Raw genomic sequence first — 22689 nt, 5'->3', positions numbered from 1 at the left:
GTGTTGTGGGTGTGGACTTCGTTAACATTAAGGAAGTATCTAGACAGGTACATGGGTATCTTGGTGGTGTATCGAATCTTGTGGACCAGACCCATTGCAAGATGCTGTACTCTGTCGTCGACCCTAAGCCATTCCAGCCTGTCGAAGTGGGCAGGGGTGAGGTGGGTTCGGGGGGCTAGATCAAGTAGGAGCCTGACCAGTTTGTTTTGGGAAGTCTGGAGCCTGGTTTTAAGGGCCTTTGAGGTGCTGTGGTACCAGGAGGTGCATGCATAGTCAAAGAAACCTTGTACAAGGGCTCCTGTTAAGGTCTTCAAGGTGTTTTTGTTGACCAGTGAGGAGATCCTGTAGAGGAATCTTGTTCTATGGTTGACTTTTTTGATTACGTTGGTGGCCATTTTATCACCGGAAAGATTAGCCTCCAGGATGGAACCTAGGTAGGTAATTTCATCTTTACGTGTGATAACATTGTCACCCACTCTAACCAAGAAGCCATTTGCCTTGCTGAGCATGCAGAAGCAGCGCACGTGCGCGCAAACGCGTGCATGTGCGCTCAAGAGCGAGCTTGCGCAATGCATTATGGGGCAGATTTTCTTCGCTGTATTTTTGTAGTGACCATCGGATGGTCCCTACAATTCCCGGTGCATTGTGGGATACTTCAGTCCACTACATTAGGGTGCAAAAATGCTCACTACATATTCGGACACTATAACAAAATGGCGGAACCCCAAAGTAGTGCACTATATGGGGCATAGGGAATGAATTCGAACGCACCAGAGTTCCCTAACCTGACAGGAGCAGGAGGGGGAACACAGTGTACTCTCTGCTGCCCCATCTGGCGGAGTCAGGTTTTTGATTGATTGATTGAACATTTTATTAACAGTTTGCAGAATTACAGTACATTTCAAGCACAAACTCAATACAAAGGCTGTTAACTGTGAGTGGACGACCCAATTAAGCATTACACTTGTTTACAACAGGGTCCACCATGTTCAATTCATCAAAACATTTAGAGACGTACAAATAGACACTTCTATATAGATAAAGAAATAGACATAGGATTCAGATTTTACGGGGGCCAGTTTTGAATTGCAGCCATCCGTAGGTGCCCTTTGAGAGCGGTTTTGAAGGAGTCAAGGGATTTGCATGTCTTAATGACTGTTGGTAGGGCGTTCCACATTTTGGTGGCATAGGAGCGAAAAGAATTTAGTCCCTTGTTTGTGCCGAATCTGGGTTGAACATGGTTCGTTGCACTCCCTCTGGTGTTGTGGGTGTGGACTTCGTTAACATTAAGGAAGTATCTAGACAGGTACATGGGTATCTTGGTGGTGTATCGAATCTTGTGGACCAGACCCATTGCAAGATGCTGTACTCTGTCGTCGACCCTAAGCCATGCCAGTCTGTCAAAGTGGGCAGGGGTGAGGTGGGTTCGGGGGGCTAGATCAAGTAGGAGCCTGACCAGTTTGTTTTGGGAAGTCTGGAGCCTGGTTTTAAGGGCCTTTGAGGTGCTGTGGTACCAGGAGGTGCATGCATAGTCAAAGGAACCTTGTACAAGGGCTCCTGTTAAGGTCTTCAAGGTGTTTTTGTTGACCAGTGAGGAGATCCTGTAGAGGAATCTTGTTCTATGGTTGACTTTTTTGATTACGTTGGTGGCCATTTTATCACCGGAAAGATTAGCCTCCAGGATGGAACCTAGGTAGGTAATTTCATCTTTACGTGTGATAACATTGTCACCCACTCTAACCAAGAAGCCATTTGCCTTGCTGAGCATGCAGAAGCAGCGCACGTGCGCGCAAACGCGTGCATGTGCGCTCAAGAGCGAGCTTGCGCAATGCATTATGGGGCAGATTTTCTTCGCTGTATTTTTGTAGTGACCATCGGATGGTCCCTACAATTCCCGGTGCATTGTGGGATACTTCAGTCCACTACATTAGGGTGCAAAAATGCTCACTACATATTCGGACACTATAACAAAATGGCGGAACCCCAAAGTAGTGCACTATATGGGGCATAGGGAATGAATTCGAACGCACCAGAGTTCCCTAACCTGACAGGAGCAGGAGGGGGAACACAGTGTACTCTCTGCTGCCCCATCTGGCGGAGTCAGGTTTTTGATTGATTGATTGAAAATTGTATTAACAGTTTGCAGAATTACAGTACATTTCAAGCACAAACTCAATACAAAGGCTGTTAACTGTGAGTGGACGACCCAATTAAGCATTACACTTGTTTACAACAGGGTCCACCATGTTCAATTCATCAAAACATTTAGAGACGTACAAATAGACACTTCTATATAGATAAAGAAATAGACATAGGATTCAGATTTTACGGGGGCCAGTTTTGAATTGCAGCCATCCGTAGGTGCCCTTTGAGAGCGGTTTTGAAGGAGTCAAGGGATTTGCATGTCTTAATGACTGTTGGTAGGGCGTTCCACATTTTGGTGGCATAGGAGCGAAAATAATTTAGTCCCTTGTTTGTGCCGAATCTGGGTTGAACATGGTTCGTTGCACTCCCTCTGGTGTTGTGGGTGTGGACTTCGTTAACATTAAGGAAGTATCTACACAGGTACATGGGTATCTTGGTGGTGTATCGAATCTTGTGGACCAGACCCATCGCAAGATGCTGTACTCTGTCGCCGACCCTAAGCCATGCCAGTCTGTCAAAGTGGGCAGGGGTGAGGTGGGTTCGGGGGGTGAGGCCAAGTAGGAGCCTGACCAGTTTGTTTTGGGAGGTCTGGAGCCTAGTTTTAAGGGCCTTTGAGGTGCTGTGGTACCAGGAGGTGCATGCATAGTCAAAGAAGCCTTGTTAAGAGTTCCCTCCTGAACGTTAAAGTCCCTCCAAAGTAGATGATGTAAACGAAAGTTAATCCATCCCAGAAGCGAACGTAATCCAAAAGAATGCACTCCGAAAGAAGAGGAAGAAGAGCACCTCGGTTAATTAGAAATATTAAATAATACAACATACACTTTTAAATGTTGATATTAAAATAAATCATATATAACTTGTGTGACAGTTGCTACATAGTGTTTGTTCAGTAACAGAGGTCTCCCGGTCTCTCCAGCTTTTTGTTAAACAGAAAAAGCATTTTCTGAAACTGCAATGTTATCCAATCAGGAACGCAGTCAGGATACAGATTAAACAACTGAGATTGTAATGTAACAGACACAATTAGAACTGGAACAATATAGCTGCAAGCAGCGATAAGGCGGGACCAAGGAAGAAGACAATACGCAATAAGAACAATATGCACAAATAAGAATCACAGGCTGAGTTGTCATTACCCGGATTTGAACACACAACCTTGTGGTCTGAAGGTGAGAGCTCAACCGACTGAGCTATCTGGACAGTCAGTTGTTTCATTGTAAACTGTAACATCATTCAGTGTTTTGGTAACGTAAAGTGTGTCCTCATTTTGGGCATGTCATTATCCATTACTACAGTGTGTTTTGCTGCAATTCTTTTCACGTACAAACTTCTCTTCAACTGGTATTTCAGATAATGGTCCATACATTGTGTGTAAAACGTTTCACGCAAATTCCTCAAAAAAACAGGCAGGAAGTCAGGTATAAGCATTTTTCAAACTGCTCAAAATGGCTGAAAATCTGAGGGAAGGAGCTTACTTGTCAATGTGACAAGTGAGTCAAGGAACATGTGGAAACAAGTGCCATGCATTTTGACCAAACAAAGCATGATTTATGACTGTTCAAAGGTTTCATTTTTTGTCCGTATAGGTCCAAAGTGCATGTGTAGAAGTTTTCGTACATTTTGATCAAAGATTCTGGGAGGTGATACATTTTAAATGTTTTTCATATAATTCAAAATGGCGGGTGATCTAAATGTGACCCTCTCTCTCACCCCCCCCCCCCCTTCTCTCTCTCTCTCTCTCTCTCTCTCTCTCTCTCTCTCTCTCTCTCTCTCTCTCTCTCTCTCTCTCTCTCTCTCTCCCCCTCTCTCTCTCACCCCCCCCTATCTCTCTCTCTCCCCCTCCCCCTCTCCCTCTCTCTCTCTCTCTCTCTCTCTCATCTCTCCTCCTCTGTCCCTCTCTCTCTCTCTCTCTCACCCCCCCCCCCCTCTCTCTATCTGTCTCTCTCTCCCTCTCTCTCACCCCCCCCCCTCTCTCTTTCTGTCTCTCTCTCTCTCTCTCTCTCTCTCTCTTTCAGGTGAGACTGGTCTGCTGGTGGGGAAGATCACTAAGATCTCTCCGTTCGTGGGCTACGCGGGGAACCGCCAGCAGACGGAGAAGAAGCGTCTGTTCGACGTGGTGAGGAAAGGAGACCAGTACTTCAACACGGGAGATCTGCTCTGGATCGACCGGGAGAACTTTGTGTATTTTAAAGATCGAGTCGGCGACACGTTCAGGTGAATGTCTCTCTCTCTCTCTCAGCCTCTCAACATGTATGATAGCTTGGTAATGTACGTTCAGGTGAATGTCTCTCTCTCTCTCTCTCTCAGCCTCTCAACATGTATGATAGCTTGGTAATGTACGTTCAGGTGAATGTCTCTCTCTCTCTCTCTCAGCCTCTCAACATGTATGATAGCTTGGTAATGTACGTTCAGGTGAATGTCTCTCTCTCTCTCAGCCTCTCAACATGTATGATAGCTTGGTAATGTACGTTCAGGCGAATGTCTCTCTCTCTCTCTCAGCCTCTCAACATGTATGATAGCTTGGTAATGTACGTTCAGGTGAATGTCTCTCTCTCTCTCAGCCTCTCAACATGTATGATAGCTTGGTAATGTACGTTCAGGTGAATGTCTCTCTCTCTCTCTCAGCCTCTCAACATGTATGATAGCTTGGTAATGTACGTTCAGGCGAATGTCTCTCTCTCTCTCTCTCTCTCAGCCTCTCAACATGTATGATAGCTTGGTAATGTACGTTCAGGTGAATGTCTCTCTCTCTCTCAGCCTCAACATGTATGATAGCTTGGTAATGTACGTTCAGGTGAATGTCTCTCTCTCTCTCTCTCAGCCTCTCAACATGTATGATAGCTTGGTAATGTACGTTCAGGTGAAGGTCTCTCTCTCTCTCTCTCTCAGCCTCTCAACATGTATGATAGCTTGGTAATGTACGTTCAGGTGAATGTCTCTCTCTCTCTCTCAGCCTCTCAACATGTATGATAGCTTGGTAATGTACGTTCAGGTGAATGTCTCTCTCTCTCTCTCAGCCTCTCAACATGTATGATAGCTTGGTAATGTACGTTCAGGTGAATGTCTCTCTCTCTCTCAGCCTCTCAACATGTATGATAGCTTGGTAATGTACGTTCAGGTGAATGTCTCTCTCTCTCTCTCAGCCTCTCAACATGTATGATAGCTTGGTAATGTACGTTCAGGTGAATGTCTCTCTCTCTCTCTCAGCCTCTCAACATGTATGATAGCTTGGTAATGTACGTTCAGGTGAATGTCTCTCTCTCTCTCTCAGCCTCTCAACATGTATGATAGCTTGGTAATGTACGTTCAGGTGAATGTCTCTCTCTCTCTCAGCCTCTCAACATGTATGATAGCTTGGTAATGTACGTTCAGGTGAATGTCTCTCTCTCTCTCAGCCTCTCAACATGTATGATAGCTTGGTAATGTACGTTCAGGTGAATGTCTCTCTCGCTCTCTCAGCCTCTCAACATGTATGATAGCTTGGTAATGTACGTTCAGGTGAATGTCTCTCTCTATCTCTCTCTCTCAGCCTCTCAACATGTATGATAGCTTGGTAATGTACGTTTAGGTGAATGTCTCTCTCTCTCTCTCAGCCTCTCAACATGTATGATAGCTTGGTAATGTACGTTCAGGTGAATGTCTCTCTCTCTCTCTCAGCCTCTCAACATGTATGATAGCTTGGTAATGTACGTTCAGGTGAATGTCTCTCTCTCTCAGCCTCTCAACATGTATGATAGCTTGGTAATGTACGTTCAGGTGAATGTCTCTCTCTCTCTCTCAGCCTCTCAACATGTATGATAGCTTGGTAATGTACGTTCAGGTGAATGTCTCTCTCTCTCTCTCAGCCTCTCAACATGTATGATAGCTTGGTAATGTACGTTCAGGTGAATGTCTCTCTCTCTCTCAGCCTCTCAACATGTATGATAGCTTGGTAATGTACGTTCAGGTGAATGTCTATCTCTCTCTCAGCCTCTCAACATGTATGATAGCTTGGTAATGTACGTTCAGGTGAAGGTCTCTCTCTCTCTCAGCCTCTCAACATGTATGATAGCTTGGTAATGTACGTTCAGGTGAAGGTCTCTCTCTCTCTCTCAGCCTCTCAACATGTATGATAGCTTGGTAATGTACGTTCAGGTGAATGTCTCTCTCTCTCTCTCAGCCTCTCAACATGTATGATAGCTTGGTAATGTACGTTCAGGTGAATGTCTCTCTCTCTCTCTCTCAGCCTCTCAACATGTATGATAGCTTGGTAATGTACGTTCAGGTGAATGTCTCTCTCTCTCTCTCTCAGCCTCTCAACATGTATGATAGCTTGGTAATGTACGTTCAGGTGAATGTCTCTCTCTCTCTCTCAGCCTCTCAACATGTATGATAGCTTGGTAATGTACGTTCAGGTGAATGTCTCTCTCTCTCTCTCTCAGCCTCTCAACATGTATGATAGCTTGGTAATGTACGTTCAGGTGAATGTCTCTCTCTCTCTCTCAGCCTCTCAACATGTATGATAGCTTGGTAATGTACGTTCAGGTGAATGTCTCTCTCTCTCTCTCAGCCTCTCAACATGTATGATAGCTTGGTAATGTACGTTCAGGTGAATGTCTCTCTCTCTCTCTCTCAGCCTCTCAACATGTATGATAGCTTGGTAATGTACGTTCAGGTGAATGTCTCTCTCTCTCTCTCTCAGCCTCTCAACATGTATGATAGCTTGGTAATGTACGTTCAGGTGAATGTCTCTCTCTCTCTCAGCCTCTCAACATGTATGATAGCTTGGTAATGTACGTTCAGGTGAATGTCTCTCTCTCTCTCAGCCTCTCAACATGTATGATAGCTTGGTAATGTACGTTCAGGTGAATGTCTCTCTCTCTCTCTCAGCCTCTCAACATGTATGATAGCTTGGTAATGTACGTTCAGGTGAATGTCTCTCTCTCTCTCAGCCTCTCAACATGTATGATAGCTTGGTAATGTACGTTCAGGTGAATGTCTCTCTCTCTCTCTCAGCCTCTCAACATGTATGATAGCTTGGTAATGTACGTTCAGGTGAATGTCTCTCTCTCTCTCAGCCTCTCAACATGTATGATAGCTTGGTAATGTACGTTCAGGTGAATGTCTCTCTCTCTCTCTCAGCCTCTCAACATGTATGATAGCTTGGTAATGTACGTTCAGGTGAATGTCTCTCTCTCTCTCTCAGCCTCTCAACATGTATGATAGCTTGGTAATGTACGTTCAGGTGAATGTCTCTCTCTCTCTCAGCCTCTTGGTAATGCTTGCTTAAAGTGCCCTAAACAAACTTTTTAAAAGGCCATAGGTTTGGCTGCCACGTGACCTAATTCCGAATGCCAGATGTTAGCAGCTAGCGCCCCTCAAAAACGCTCACATGAGGGGCACGGTGGCACAGTCGGTAGTGCTGTCGCCTCACAGCTAGAAGGTCCTGGGTTCGATTCCCGCTGGGGACGCTGGGGGCGTGTTCCCTCCTCCGTGTCGTCAGTGCCCATACCCGAGGTGGGGTTGGCGAAAGGGCCTTTCTGTCTGGAGTTTGCATGTTCTCCCCGTGTCCCCTAGGGTAGGTACCCTCACAAAAACATGCAGTTATCCTGGTCTCTAAAACTACCTCCCCCTGGCCAGCCGGGGCGCCTGATGGAGGGGAAAGGAACTGGTCGGAATAACGTGATCCTTCCACGCGCTACGTCCGGCCAGGGAAACTCCCCCCTGTCAGGTGTAAAGGAGCAGCTTGGACTCCTCATGCATAGAAGGAGGCTCCCGACATGCGTGGCAGGTTAAAACTAACCCGTGGCAGGTTAAAACTAACCCGTGGCAGGTTAAATCTAACCCGTGGCTCCTGACATGCATGGAAGGTTACAACTAACCCGTGGCAGGTTAAAACTAACCCGTGGCAGGTTAAAACTAACCCGTGGCAGGTTAAAACTAACCCGTGGCTCCTGACATGCATGGAAGGTTACAACTAACCCGTGGCAGGTTAAAACTAACCCGTGGCAGGTTAAAACTAACCCGTGGCAGGTTAAATCTAATCCATGGCTCCTGACATGCATGGAAGGTTACAACTAACCCGTGGCAGGTTAAAACTATTTCAGGTGGAAAGGAGAGAACGTGGCCATGTGTTATATGTTATGTATTTATTCATGTTCAGGCATAATATGTTATGTATTTATTCATGTTCAGGCGGAATATGTTATATATTTATTCATGTTCAGGTGGAATATCTTATGTATTTATTCATGTTCAGGCGGAATATGTCATGTCTTTATTCATGTTCAGGTGGAATATCTTATGTATTTATTCATGTTCAGGTGGAATATCTTATGTATTTATTCATGTTCAGGTGGAATATCTTATGTATTTATTCATGTTCAGGTGGAATATCTTATGTATTTATTCATGTTCAGGTGGAATATCTTATGTATTTATTCATGTTCAGGTGGAATATCTTATGTATTTATTCATGTTCAGGTGGAATATCTTATGTATTTATTCATGTTCAGGTGGAATATCTTATGTATTTATTCATGTTCAGGTGGAAAGGAGAGAACGTGGCCACCTCAGAGGTCGCAGACATTCTCACCATGGCGGACTGCATCGCTGAGGCAAATGTCTACGGGGTCAAAGTTGAAGGTAAATAAATGCAATTTGGACTTAACATCCATAGATCTGAAAAGAGGCATCAGTCTAATAATTTAGCGGACTGTCTGTCAGTCAGTCAGAGTACTTCCTTAGCATAGAGCAAGACAGCTGCTCGCTTTCTCCGCCATCTCACAACGCCACGACGCACGAACCGCCTCACGGAACCTAGCGCCTCCTCACGACGCACGGACCGCCTCACGGAACCTAGCGCCTCCTCACGACGCCACGACGCACGGACCGCCTCACGGAACCTAGCGCCTCCTCACAACGCCACGACGCACGGACCGCCTCACGGAACCTAGCGCCTCCTCACAACGCCATGACGCACGGACCGCCTCACAGAACCTAGCGCCTCCTCACAACGCCATGACGCACGGACCGCCTCACGGAACCTAGCGCCTCCTCACGACGCACGGACCGCCTCACGGAACCTAGCGCCTCCTCACGACGCCACGACGCACGGACCGCCTCACGGAACCTAGCGCCTCCTCACGACGCACGGACCGCCTCACGGAACCTAGCGCCTCCTCACAACGCCACGACGCACGGACCGCCTCACGGAACCTAGCGCCTCCTCACAACGCCATGACGCACGGACCGCCTCACGGAACCTAGCGCCTCCTCACAACGCCATGACGCACGGACCGCCTCACGGAACCTAGCGCCTCCTCACGACGCACGGACCGCCTCACGGAACCTAGCTCCTCCTCACAACGCCACGACGCACGGACCGCCTCACGGAACCTAGCGCCTCCTCACAACGCCACGACGCACCGACCGCCTCACGGAACCTAGCGCCTCCTCACGACGCACGGACCGCCTCACGGAACCTAGCGCCTCCTCACAACGCACGGACCGCCTCACGGAACCTAGCGCCTCCTCACAACGCCACGACGCACCGGACCGCCTCACGGAACCTAGCGCCTCCTCACAACACCACGACGCACGGACCGCCTCACGGAACCTAGCGCCTCCTCACGACGCACGGACCGCCTCACGGAACCTAGCGCCTCCTCACAACACCACGACGCACGGACCGCCTCACGGAACCTAGCGCCTCCTCACAACGCCACGACGCACGGACCGCCTCACGGAACCTATAGCGCCTCCTCACAACGCCACGACGCACGGACCGCCTCACGGAACCTATAGCGCCTCCTCACAACGCCACGACGCACGGACCGCCTCACGGAACCTAGCGCCTCCTCACAACACCACGACGCACGGACCGCCTCACGGAACCTAGCGCCTCCTCACAACGCCACGACGCACGGACCGCCTCACGGAACCTAGCGCCTCCTCACGACGCACGGACCGCCTCACGGAACCTAGCGCCTCCTCACAACACCACGACGCACGGACCGCCTCACGGAACCTATTGCCTCCTCACAACGCCACGACGCACCGACCGCCTCACGGAACCTAGCGCCTCCTCACGACGCACGGACCGCCTCACGGAACCTAGCGCCTCCTCACGACGCACGGACCGCCTCACGGAACCTAGCGCCTCCTCACAACGCCACGACGCATGGACCGCCTCACGGAACCTAGCGCCTCCTCACAACGCCACGACGCACGGACCGCCTCACGGAACCTATAGCGCCTCCTCACAACGCCACGACGCACGGACCGCCTCACGGAACCTAGCGCCTCCTCACAACACCACGACGCACGGACCGCCTCACGGAACCTAGCGCCTCCTCACAACGCCACGACGCACGGACCGCCTCACGGAACCTAGCGCCTCCTCACAACGCCATGACGCACGGACCACCTCACGGAACCTAGCGCCTCCTCACAACGCCACGACGCACGGACCGCCTCACGGAACCTAGCGCCTCCTCACAACGCCACGACGCACGGACCGCCTCACGGAACCTAGCGCCTCCTCACGACGCACGGACCGCCTCACGGAACCTAGCGCCTCCTCACAACGTCACGACGCATGGACCGCCTCACGGAACCTATAGCGCCTCCTCACAACACCACGACGCACGGACCGCCTCACGGAACCTAGCGCCTCCTCACAACGCCACGACGCATGGACCGCCTCACGGAACCTATAGCGCCTCCTCACAACACCACGACGCACGGACCGCCTCACGGAACCTAGCGCCTCCTCACAACGCCACGACGCACGGACCGCCTCACGGAACCTAGCGCCTCCTCACGACGCACCGGACCGCCTCACGGAACCTAGCGCTGCACAGCCCTGTCCTCCAACCTCAATCTGCCCTGCATTACACACGTCAAACATTGTAACATTCATCTTAATTAAATTAATTTGCGTCACGCAAATTGGTGACACGCAAATCACGTGTCACCAGTGAAATGCATGTTGGGACGGACACAGATTAATACTGGGACACACTTTTCCGCGCAACCCACACTGAACATCATTTGCTGTTCATATATTCAGAACGGGTAAGGACTGTATAATAGATGTAACAAATGTATATAATGTATACAGAGATGGGAAGTAACCTTAACCCATTTTGGTGTTAGCATTATGTTATGCTTTAGCTATTGAAAAATAGCAGATCTACAAGCTCGTAGCGCGCCACCGAGTGGCGCGCTACGAGCTTGTAGGTCATTTTCTGTTGCAGCACCCACACTGTGGAATGAACTTCCACCTCATGTCAGAGCGTCGCAATCCTTGTCTGTGTTTAAATCACGTCTGAAAACTCACTTGTACTCCTTGGCATTTGAACATACCGATTAAGAGTTGCTGCTTCCACTGCATTGTCCTTATGTTGCCCTGTTTATGTACTGTTGTTGTTGTTGTTGCTTTTTTCCCTGATATTTTTTTAGTATTTCTTTGTGTACAGCACTTTGTTTCAACTTTGTTGTATAAAAATGTGCTTTATAAATAAAGTGGATTGGATTGGATTGGATAGGTCTGCTATTTTTGAAGAACGACTGAGAACGACTGACATAGAAACATAGCTTTTTCAGAAAACTGTCAGGATGTAGAAGACATTTTTAGAATCTGATCTCAGGTCAAAATGGGTTAAATTGAATAGCCTTCAAATGATTTATTATTATGTATTTCTACACAGGGCATGAAGGAAGGATCGGCATGGCTGCCGTCACGTTGACAGAAGACTCAGAGTGGAACGCAGCTGAAACCTTTAAGCTCGTGAGCAGCTTCCTGCCTGCGTACGCACGACCTCGTTTCATCAGGATACAGGTATGAACCAATCGGCAACAACCTCGTTTCATCATCAGGATACAGGTATGAACCAATCAGCAGCCTGCCTGCTTAACGACCTGGCTTCATCAGGATATACAGGCGTTAACCAGTCAGCAACGACCTCGCTTCATCAGGCTACAGGTGTTAACCAATCAGCAACCACCTCTCTTCATCAGGACGTACACGTATTAATTAACCAATCGGCAACGACCTCTCTTCATCAGGATATACAGGTATTAACCAATCAACCACCTCTCTTCTGTGATTTTATAGAGATGACGGGTCATTAATGTGATGTGTTATAGAGATGACAGGTCATTACTGTGATGTGTTATAGAGATGACGGGTCATTACTGTGATGTGTTATAGAGATGACGGGTCATTACTGTGATGTGTTATAGAGATGACAGGTCATTACTGTGATGTGTTAGAGATGACAGGTCATTACTGTGATGTGTTATAGAGATGACAGGTCATTACTGTGATGTGTTATAGAGATGACGGGTCATTACTGTGATGTGTTATAGAGATGACGAGTCATTACTGTGATGTGTTAGAGATGACGGGTCATTACTGTGATGTGTTATAGAGATGACGGGTCATTACTGTGATGTGTTATAGAGATGACGGGTCATTACTGTGATGTGTTATAGAGATGACGGGTCATTACTGTGATGTGTTATAGAGATGACGGGTCATTACTGTGATGTGTTATAGAGATGACGGGTCATTACTGTGATGTGTTATAGAGATGACGGGTCATTACTGTGATGTGTTATAGAGATGACGGGTCATTACTGTGATGTGTTATAGAGATGACGGGTCATTACTGTGATGTGTTATAGAGATGACGGGTCATTACTGTGATGTGTTATAGAGATGACGGGTCATTACTGTGATGTGTTATAGAGATGACGGGTCATTACTGTGATGTGTTATAGAGATGACGGGTCATTACTGTGATGTGTTATAGAGATGACAGGTCATTACTGTGATGTGTTAGAGATGACAGGTCATTACTGTGATGTGTTATAGAGATGACAGGTCATTACTGTGATGTGTTAGAGATGACAGGTCATTACTGTGATGTGTTATAGAGATGACGGGTCATTACTGTGATGTGTTATAGAGATGACGGGTCATTACTGTGATGTGTTAGAGATGACAGGTCATTACTGTGATGTGTTATAGAGATGACGGGTCATTACTGTGATGTGTTATAGAGATGACGGGTCATTACTGTGATGTGTTATAGAGATGACGGGTCATTACTGTGATGTGTTATAGAGATGACAGGTCATTACTGTGATGTGTTATAGAGATGACAGGTCATTACTGTGATGTGTTATAGAGATGACAGGTCATTACTGTGATGTGTTATAGAGATGACGGGTCATTACTGTGATGTGTTATAGAGATGACGGGTCATTACTGTGATGTGTTATAGAGATGACAGGTCATTACTGTGATGTGTTATAGAGATGACAGGTCATTACTGTGATGTGTTATAGAGATGACGGGTCATTACTGTGATGTGTTATAGAGATGACAGGTCATTACTGTGATGTGTTATAGAGATGACAGGTCATTACTGTGATGTGTTATAGAGATGACAGGTCATTACTGTGATGTGTTATAGAGATGACAGGTCATTACTGTGATGTGTTATAGAGATGACGGGTCATTACTGTGATGTGTTATAGAGATGACGGGTCATTACTGTGATGTGTTATAGAGATGACAGGTCATTACTGTGATGTGTTATAGAGATGACAGGTCATTACTGTGATGTGTTATAGAGATGACAGGTCATTACTGTGATGTGTTATAGAGATGACGGGTCATTACTGTGATGTGTTATAGAGATGACAGGTCATTACTGTGATGTGTTAGAGATGACAGGTCATTACTGTGATGTGTTATAGAGATGACAGGTCATTACTGTGATGTGTTAGAGATGACAGGTCATTACTGTGATGTGTTATAGAGATGACGGGTCATTACTGTGATGTGTTATAGAGATGATGGGTCATTACTGTGATGTGTTAGAGATAACAGGTCATTACTGTGATGTGTTATAGAGATGACGGGTCATTACTGTGATGTGTTATAGAGATGACGGGTCATTACTGTGATGTGTTATAGAGATGACGGGTCATTACTGTGATGTGTTAGAGATGACAGGTCATTACTGTGATGTGTTATAGAGATGACGGGTCATTACTGTGATGTGTTATAGAGATGACGGGTCATTACTGTGATGTGTTAGAGATGACAGGTCATTACTGTGATGTGTTATAGAGATGACGGGTCATTACTGTGATGTGTTATAGAGATGACGGGTCATTACTGTGATGTGTTATAGAGATGACAGGTCATTACTGTGATGTGTTATAGAGATGACAGGTCATTACTGTGATGTGTTATAGAGATGACGGGTCATTACTGTGATGTGTTATAGAGATGACGGGTCATTACTGTGATGTGTTATAGAGATGATGGGTCATTACTGTGATGTGTTATATAGATGACGGGTCATTACTGTGATGTGTTATAGAGATGACGGGTCATTACTGTGATGTGTTATAGAGATTACAGGGCATTACTGTGATGTGTTATAGAGATGACGGGTCATTACTGTGATGTGTTATAGAGATGACAGGTCATTACTGTGATGTGTTATAGAGATGACGGGTCATTACTGTGATGTGTTATAGAGATGACAGGTCATTACTGTGATGTGTTATAGAGATGACGGGTCATTACTGTGATGTGTTATAGAGATGACGGGTCATTACTGTGATGTGTTATAGAGATGACAGGTCATTACTGTGATGTGTTATAGAGATGACAGGTCATTACTGTGATGTGTTATAGAGATGACGGGTCATTACTGTGATGTGTTATAGAGATGACAGGTCATTACTGTGATGTGTTAGAGATGACAGGTCATTACTGTGATGTGTTATAGAGATGACAGGTCATTACTGTGATGTGTTAGAGATGACAGGTCATTACTGTGATGTGTTATAGAGATGACGGGTCATTACTGTGATGTGTTATAGAGATGATGGTTCATTACTGTGATGTGTTAGAGATAACAGGTCATTACTGTGATGTGTTATAGAGATGACGGGTCATTACTGTGATGTGTTATAGAGATGACGGGTCATTACTGTGATGTGTTATAGAGATGACGGGTCATTACTGTGATGTGTTAGAGATGACAGGTCATTACTGTGATGTGTTATAGAGATGACGGGTCATTACTGTGATGTGTTATAGAGATGACAGGTCATTACTGTGATGTGTTATAGAGATGACGGGTCATTACTGTGATGTGTTATAGAGATGACGGGTCATTACTGTGATGTGTTATAGAGATGACGGGTCATTACTGTGATGTGTTATAGAGATGACGGGTCATTACTGTGATGTGTTATAGAGATGACAGGTCATTACTGTGATGTGTTATAGAGATGACGGGTCATTACTGTGATGTGTTATAGAGATGACGGGTCATTACTGTGATGTGTTATAGAGATGACGGGTCATTACTGTGATGTGTTATAGAGATGACGGGTCATTACTGTGATGTGTTATAGAGATGACGGGTCATTACTGTGATGTGTTATAGAGATGACGGGTCATTACTGTGATGTGTTATAGAGATGACGGGTCATTACTGTGATGTGTTATAGAGATGACAGGTCATTACTGTGATGTGTTAGAGATGACAGGTCATTACTGTGATGTGTTATAGAGATGACAGGTCATTACTGTGATGTGTTAGAGATGACAGGTCATTACTGTGATGTGTTATAGAGATGACGGGTCATTACTGTGATGTGTTATAGAGATGACGGGTCATTACTGTGATGTGTTAGAGATGACAGGTCATTACTGTGATGTGTTATAGAGATGACGGGTCATTACTGTGATGTGTTATAGAGATGACGGGTCATTACTGTGATGTGTTAGAGATGACAGGTCATTACTGTGATGTGTTATAGAGATGACGGGTCATTACTGTGATGTGTTATAGAGATGACGGGTCATTACTGTGATGTGTTATAGAGATGACAGGTCATTACTGTGATGTGTTATAGAGATGACAGGTCATTACTGTGATGTGTTATAGAGATGACGGGTCATTACTGTGATGTGTTATAGAGATGACGGGTCATTACTGTGATGTGTTATAGAGATGATGGGTCATTACTGTGATGTGTTATAGAGATGACGGGTCATTACTGTGATGTGTTATAGAGATGACGGGTCATTACTGTGATGTGTTATAGAGATGACGGGTCATTACTGTGATGTGTTATAGAGATGACGGGTCATTACTGTGATGTGTTATAGAGATGACGGGTCATTACTGTGATGTGTTATAGAGATGACGGGTCATTACTGTGATGTGTTATAGAGATGACGGGTCATTACTGTGATGTGTTATAGAGATGACGGGTCATTACTGTGATGTGTTATAGAGATGACGGGTCATTACTGTGATGTGTTATAGAGATGACGGGTCATTACTGTGATGTGTTATAGAGATGACGGGTCATTACTGTGATGTGTTATAGAGATGACGGGTCATTACTGTGATGTGTTATAGAGATGACAGGTCATTACTGTGATGTGTTAGAGATGACAGGTCATTACTGTGATGTGTTATAGAGATGACAGGTCATTACTGTGATGTGTTAGAGATGACAGGTCATTACTGTGATGTGTTATAGAGATGACGGGTCATTACTGTGATGTGTTATAGAGATGACGGGTCATTACTGTGATGTGTTAGAGATGACAGGTCATTACTGTGATGTGTTATAGAGATGACGGGTCATTACTGTGATGTGTTATAGAGATGACGGGTCATTACTGTGATGTGTTATAGAGATGACGGGTCATTACTGTGATGTGTTATAGAGATGACAGGTCATTACTGTGATGTGTTATAGAGATGACAGGTCATTACTGTGATGTGTTATAGAGATGACAGGTCATTACTGTGATGTGTTATAGAGATGACGGGTCATTACTGTGATGTGTTATAGAGATGACGGGTCATTACTGTGATGTGTTATAGAGATGACAGGTCATTACTGTGATGTGTTATAGAGATGACAGGTCATTACTGTGATGTGTTATAGAGATGACGGGTCATTACTGTGATGTGTTATAGAGATGACAGGTCATTACTGTGATGTGTTATAGAGATGACAGGTCATTACTGTGATGTGTTATAGAGATGACAGGTCATTACTGTGATGTGTTATAGAGATGACAGGTCATTACTGTGATGTGTTATAGAGATGACGGGTCATTACTGTGATGTGTTATAGAGATGACGGGTCATTACTGTGATGTGTTATAGAGATGACAGGTCATTACTGTGATGTGTTATAGAGATGACAGGTCATTACTGTGATGTGTTATAGAGATGACAGGTCATTACTGTGATGTGTTATAGAGATGACGGGTCATTACTGTGATGTGTTATAGAGATGACAGGTCATTACTGTGATGTGTTAGAGATGACAGGTCATTACTGTGATGTGTTATAGAGATGACAGGTCATTACTGTGATGTGTTAGAGATGACAGGTCATTACTGTGATGTGTTATAGAGATGACGGGTCATTACTGTGATGTGTTATAGAGATGATGGGTCATTACTGTGATGTGTTAGAGATAACAGGTCATTACTGTGATGTGTTATAGAGATGACGGGTCATTACTGTGATGTGTTATAGAGATGACGGGTCATTACTGTGATGTGTTATAGAGATGACGGGTCATTACTGTGATGTGTTAGAGATGACAGGTCATTACTGTGATGTGTTATAGAGATGACGGGTCATTACTGTGATGTGTTATAGAGATGACGGGTCATTACTGTGATGTGTTAGAGATGACAGGTCATTACTGTGATGTGTTATAGAGATGACGGGTCATTACTGTGATGTGTTATAGAGATGACGGGTCATTACTGTGATGTGTTATAGAGATGACAGGTCATTACTGTGATGTGTTATAGAGATGACAGGTCATTACTGTGATGTGTTATAGAGATGACGGGTCATTACTGTGATGTGTTATAGAGATGACGGGTCATTACTGTGATGTGTTATAGAGATGATGGGTCATTACTGTGATGTGTTATATAGATGACGGGTCATTACTGTGATGTGTTATAGAGATGACGGGTCATTACTGTGATGTGTTATAGAGATTACAGGGCATTACTGTGATGTGTTATAGAGATGACGGGTCATTACTGTGATGTGTTATAGAGATGACAGGTCATTACTGTGATGTGTTATAGAGATGACGGGTCATTACTGTGATGTGTTATAGAGATGACAGGTCATTACTGTGATGTGTTATAGAGATGACGGGTCATTACTGTGATGTGTTATAGAGATGACGGGTCATTACTGTGATGTGTTATAGAGATGACAGGTCATTACTGTGATGTGTTATAGAGATGACAGGTCATTACTGTGATGTGTTATAGAGATGACGGGTCATTACTGTGATGTGTTATAGAGATGACAGGTCATTACTGTGATGTGTTAGAGATGACAGGTCATTACTGTGATGTGTTATAGAGATGACAGGTCATTACTGTGATGTGTTAGAGATGACAGGTCATTACTGTGATGTGTTATAGAGATGACGGGTCATTACTGTGATGTGTTATAGAGATGATGGGTCATTACTGTGATGTGTTAGAGATAACAGGTCATTACTGTGATGTGTTATAGAGATGACGGGTCATTACTGTGATGTGTTATAGAGATGACGGGTCATTACTGTGATGTGTTATAGAGATGACGGGTCATTACTGTGATGTGTTAGAGATGACAGGTCATTACTGTGATGTGTTATAGAGATGACGGGTCATTACTGTGATGTGTTATAGAGATGACAGGTCATTACTGTGATGTGTTATAGAGATGACGGGTCATTACTGTGATGTGTTATAGAGATGACGGGTCATTACTGTGATGTGTTATAGAGATGACGGGTCATTACTGTGATGTGTTATAGAGATGACGGGTCATTACTGTGATGTGTTATAGAGATGACAGGTCATTACTGTGATGTGTTATAGAGATGACGGGTCATTACTGTGATGTGTTATAGAGATGACGGGTCATTACTGTGATGTGTTATAGAGATGACGGGTCATTACTGTGATGTGTTATAGAGATGACGGGTCATTACTGTGATGTGTTATAGAGATGACGGGTCATTACTGTGATGTGTTATAGAGATGACGGGTCATTACTGTGATGTGTTATAGAGATGACGGGTCATTACTGTGATGTGTTATAGAGATGACAGGTCATTACTGTGATGTGTTAGAGATGACAGGTCATTACTGTGATGTGTTATAGAGATGACAGGTCATTACTGTGATGTGTTAGAGATGACAGGTCATTACTGTGATGTGTTATAGAGATGACGGGTCATTACTGTGATGTGTTATAGAGATGACGGGTCATTACTGTGATGTGTTAGAGATGACAGGTCATTACTGTGATGTGTTATAGAGATGACGGGTCATTACTGTGATGTGTTATAGAGATGACGGGTCATTACTGTGATGTGTTAGAGATGACAGGTCATTACTGTGATGTGTTATAGAGATGACGGGTCATTACTGTGATGTGTTATAGAGATGACGGGTCATTACTGTGATGTGTTATAGAGATGACAGGTCATTACTGTGATGTGTTATAGAGATGACAGGTCATTACTGTGATGTGTTATAGAGATGACGGGTCATTACTGTGATGTGTTATAGAGATGACGGGTCATTACTGTGATGTGTTATAGAGATGATGGGTCATTACTGTGATGTGTTATAGAGATGACGGGTCATTACTGTGATGTGTTAGAGATGACAGGTCATTACTGTGATGTGTTATAGAGATGACAGGTCATTACTGTGATGTGTTATAGAGATGACAGGTCATTACTGTGATGTGTTATAGAGATGACAGGTCATTACTGTGATGTGTTATAGAGATGACAGGTCATTACTGTGATGTGTTATAGAGATGACGGGTCATTACTGTGATGTGTTATAGAGATGACGGGTCATTACTGTGATGTGTTATAGAGATGATGGGTCATTACTGTGATGTGTTATATAGATGACGGGTCATTACTGTGATGTGTTATAGAGATGACGGGTCATTACTGTGATGTGTTATAGAGATTACAGGGCATTACTGTGATGTGTTATAGAGATGACGGGTCATTACTGTGATGTGTTATAGAGATGACAGGTCATTACTGTGATGTGTTATAGAGATGACGGGTCATTACTGTGATGTGTTATAGAGATGACAGGTCATTACTGTGATGTGTTATAGAGATGACGGGTCATTACTGTGATGTGTTATAGAGATGACGGGTCATTACTGTGATGTGTTATAGAGATGACAGGTCATTACTGTGATGTTAGTCACAGGCACCCCGCGGTTTTATTTGATGGGACGTGTGTGGACGTTCTGGGCATCACGAGTGTTAATGAGTGAATGAATGTGTTTTACAGAGCTGTCTGGAGATGACGGGGACGTTCAAGATGAAGAAGGTGAGGTTGGTGGAGGAAGGCTTCGACCCGGACAACATCTCAGACCCTCTGTACTTCCTGGACCCCGAGCAGAAGACCTACGTAGTCCTGTCCCCGCAGATCTACAAGTCCATCGCGTCACGGAACGTCAAGCTCTAACCACAAAACTACAAGTCCATCATAGTCCACTTGCCAAAATGTGAACCCTGGCATTTTGAGTACCCTAAAGTTGTATGCTCCCCAGCATTTAGAAACTGCCGGATGCTAACTTGCACATGTTGAGCAATTTCATATTTGGCATAATATGTGACCATACCATTAACAACCCATATAACGGCCAAGCTACACCAGGCTTTTCTCACGTGTTTACCCTAAACGCGCGGCCCGCGTGTGCGTTTTTTAAAATAGGACTGGACCTAAATTAAACACACGCGCAGGGGTAAACGCGCCCGTTTTGTGCGCGAAAAGCCTGGTGTAGCGTGGCCGTGAGGCAACAAAATAATTCATGCGTTAATACTTTAACCGACAGCATTATTAATCCCTCGCTAACGTATTGCCAAGGTTTTATCGTGCGTAACACTTACTTTGAAGATCCAAATATCCGCAATCACATATTACAATGACAAACTGCTGTGTGTGTTGTCATGACCGGTTGTTGTTGTCTCGCTCGGCGGTGGAAAAAGCTGACCACGAGTATCACAGCGCCTGCTACAGGCCGTTGAAAACGTTGAAAAATGTCTGGGCCAGAAACTGCCCCCTCAATGTCCTTTCTGAGATACAGGGCTTTGAAGACAGGGCTTACAATGCAAGTGGATGCGCGCGCATCTTCAAAATGGCCGCGGCCAGTGGCTCACTCAATGTTTACGCGATAGCTTCATTAGCTACGATACGATCCGAATTAAAACTTGGATTAAACAATTCAAACCCGAGAATCTCAGGTTTGGCGGGCGAGGGTACTAATTTACACCCTCCGGCGGGCAGACGGTTAAGATGATTATCTTTGTCCATGAAGCTTTCAGAAGGTTCCCCTTCCATGACTTTCCCTAAATATTCGATTCAAATCATCTCAGATTTTTCTTTTTTTTGAGTGGTGCAACCACTCCAACGAACAGCAATGTCCGTGTTCACCTAACTAACTATGTGACTATGTCACTATGAGCACGAGTACCAATAATGACTACCAAAAGTGGTGCTGTTGTGCCAGAAACAGAGAGAGAGAGATAGTGCTGCACTGCTGCCTGCTAATGAGAGACATTGGGCTCTATGGACTGGCAAGCAGACGATCACTTCACGGGAGCCCTAACAAGCCCTGTCGTTCCTTCACTCTGTAGCAGCGTCTCTGTCCTAGCAGGCGAACATTCTGTGAAAATAGCTGAACAAACATTCTCTGAAATTAGTCGACCTGTAAGCTCACAACGCAATTATAGATCGGCTATGGAACAGAGGCGAGCCAAGTGCTGCTGAGATACAAAAAAGGCGATGACTCCAGTGGACTGTCACCCAGTGTTTATTTCGTCGACTAGACGAAAGACGAAAAATGTTCGTCGACTACCTTTTTCCAGTATAAGTCATTTTGCATTTGGTTGCATGCTGAAAATAGCAGATCTACAAGCTCTGCGACGCGTTGTGCGCTTGTAGATCGGCTATTTTCAGCAAGTGTAAGAACAGTCATTACGACGGCATCAAGGCCCGCCAAAATACATTTCAGTCGACAAAATCATCTGTAGATTTAGTCGACTAAAATCTTATGATATTTAGTCGACTAAAACTAGACTAACACTAAAACATTCCAGGTGACTAAAATGTGACTAAAACTAAATGAAAACTATTCAAGAGACTATGACTAAAACTAAAATCAACATTTTGCCCGAGTTGTTACACAATAGCACAGAATCGTAAATAATGTCAAACCAGATCAAACCCAAACACTGTGAAATAGCACAGATTGGCAATTGGCCTAGAAAACCACCCAAATCCCTACCTATTACACGACTACTGTTGTGACCGCGACGGAGGCGTGGCTTTCACTAGTATTGTACGTACGGAATTGCCAATCCATGCTTTTTCATAAGGTTTGGGTGAGATCTGGTTTGACATTATTTACGATTCTGTGCTATTGGGTT

At 44.9% G+C, this 22689-nt stretch overlaps 1 protein-coding gene across 1 annotated transcript in view; it reads left to right on the top strand.

Moving 5' to 3' along the window:
* The window catches only part of LOC306927271 (long-chain fatty acid transport protein 2-like), a gene marked incomplete at its 5' end in the record, with an annotated part of 30812 nt that extends 9002 nt beyond the window's left edge, over positions 1 to 21810 (top strand). The window contains 4 exons of the mRNA XM_079506980.1: positions 4161 to 4359; positions 8672 to 8769; positions 11838 to 11968; positions 20549 to 21810. Coding sequence (XP_079363106.1) covers positions 4161 to 4359; positions 8672 to 8769; positions 11838 to 11968; positions 20549 to 20725 — 605 coding nt within the window. The 3' untranslated portion in view covers positions 20726 to 21810. The remainder of the gene's footprint in view (positions 1 to 4160; positions 4360 to 8671; positions 8770 to 11837; positions 11969 to 20548) is intronic.
* Between the last annotated feature and the right edge of the window lie 879 nt (positions 21811 to 22689).

Source organism: Electrona antarctica, assembly GCF_951216825.1.
Source record: "Electrona antarctica genome assembly, chromosome: 1".
Lineage (NCBI taxonomy): Eukaryota > Metazoa > Chordata > Actinopteri > Myctophiformes > Myctophidae > Electrona > Electrona antarctica.
This window is presented reverse-complemented; position numbering and strand designations above follow the sequence as displayed.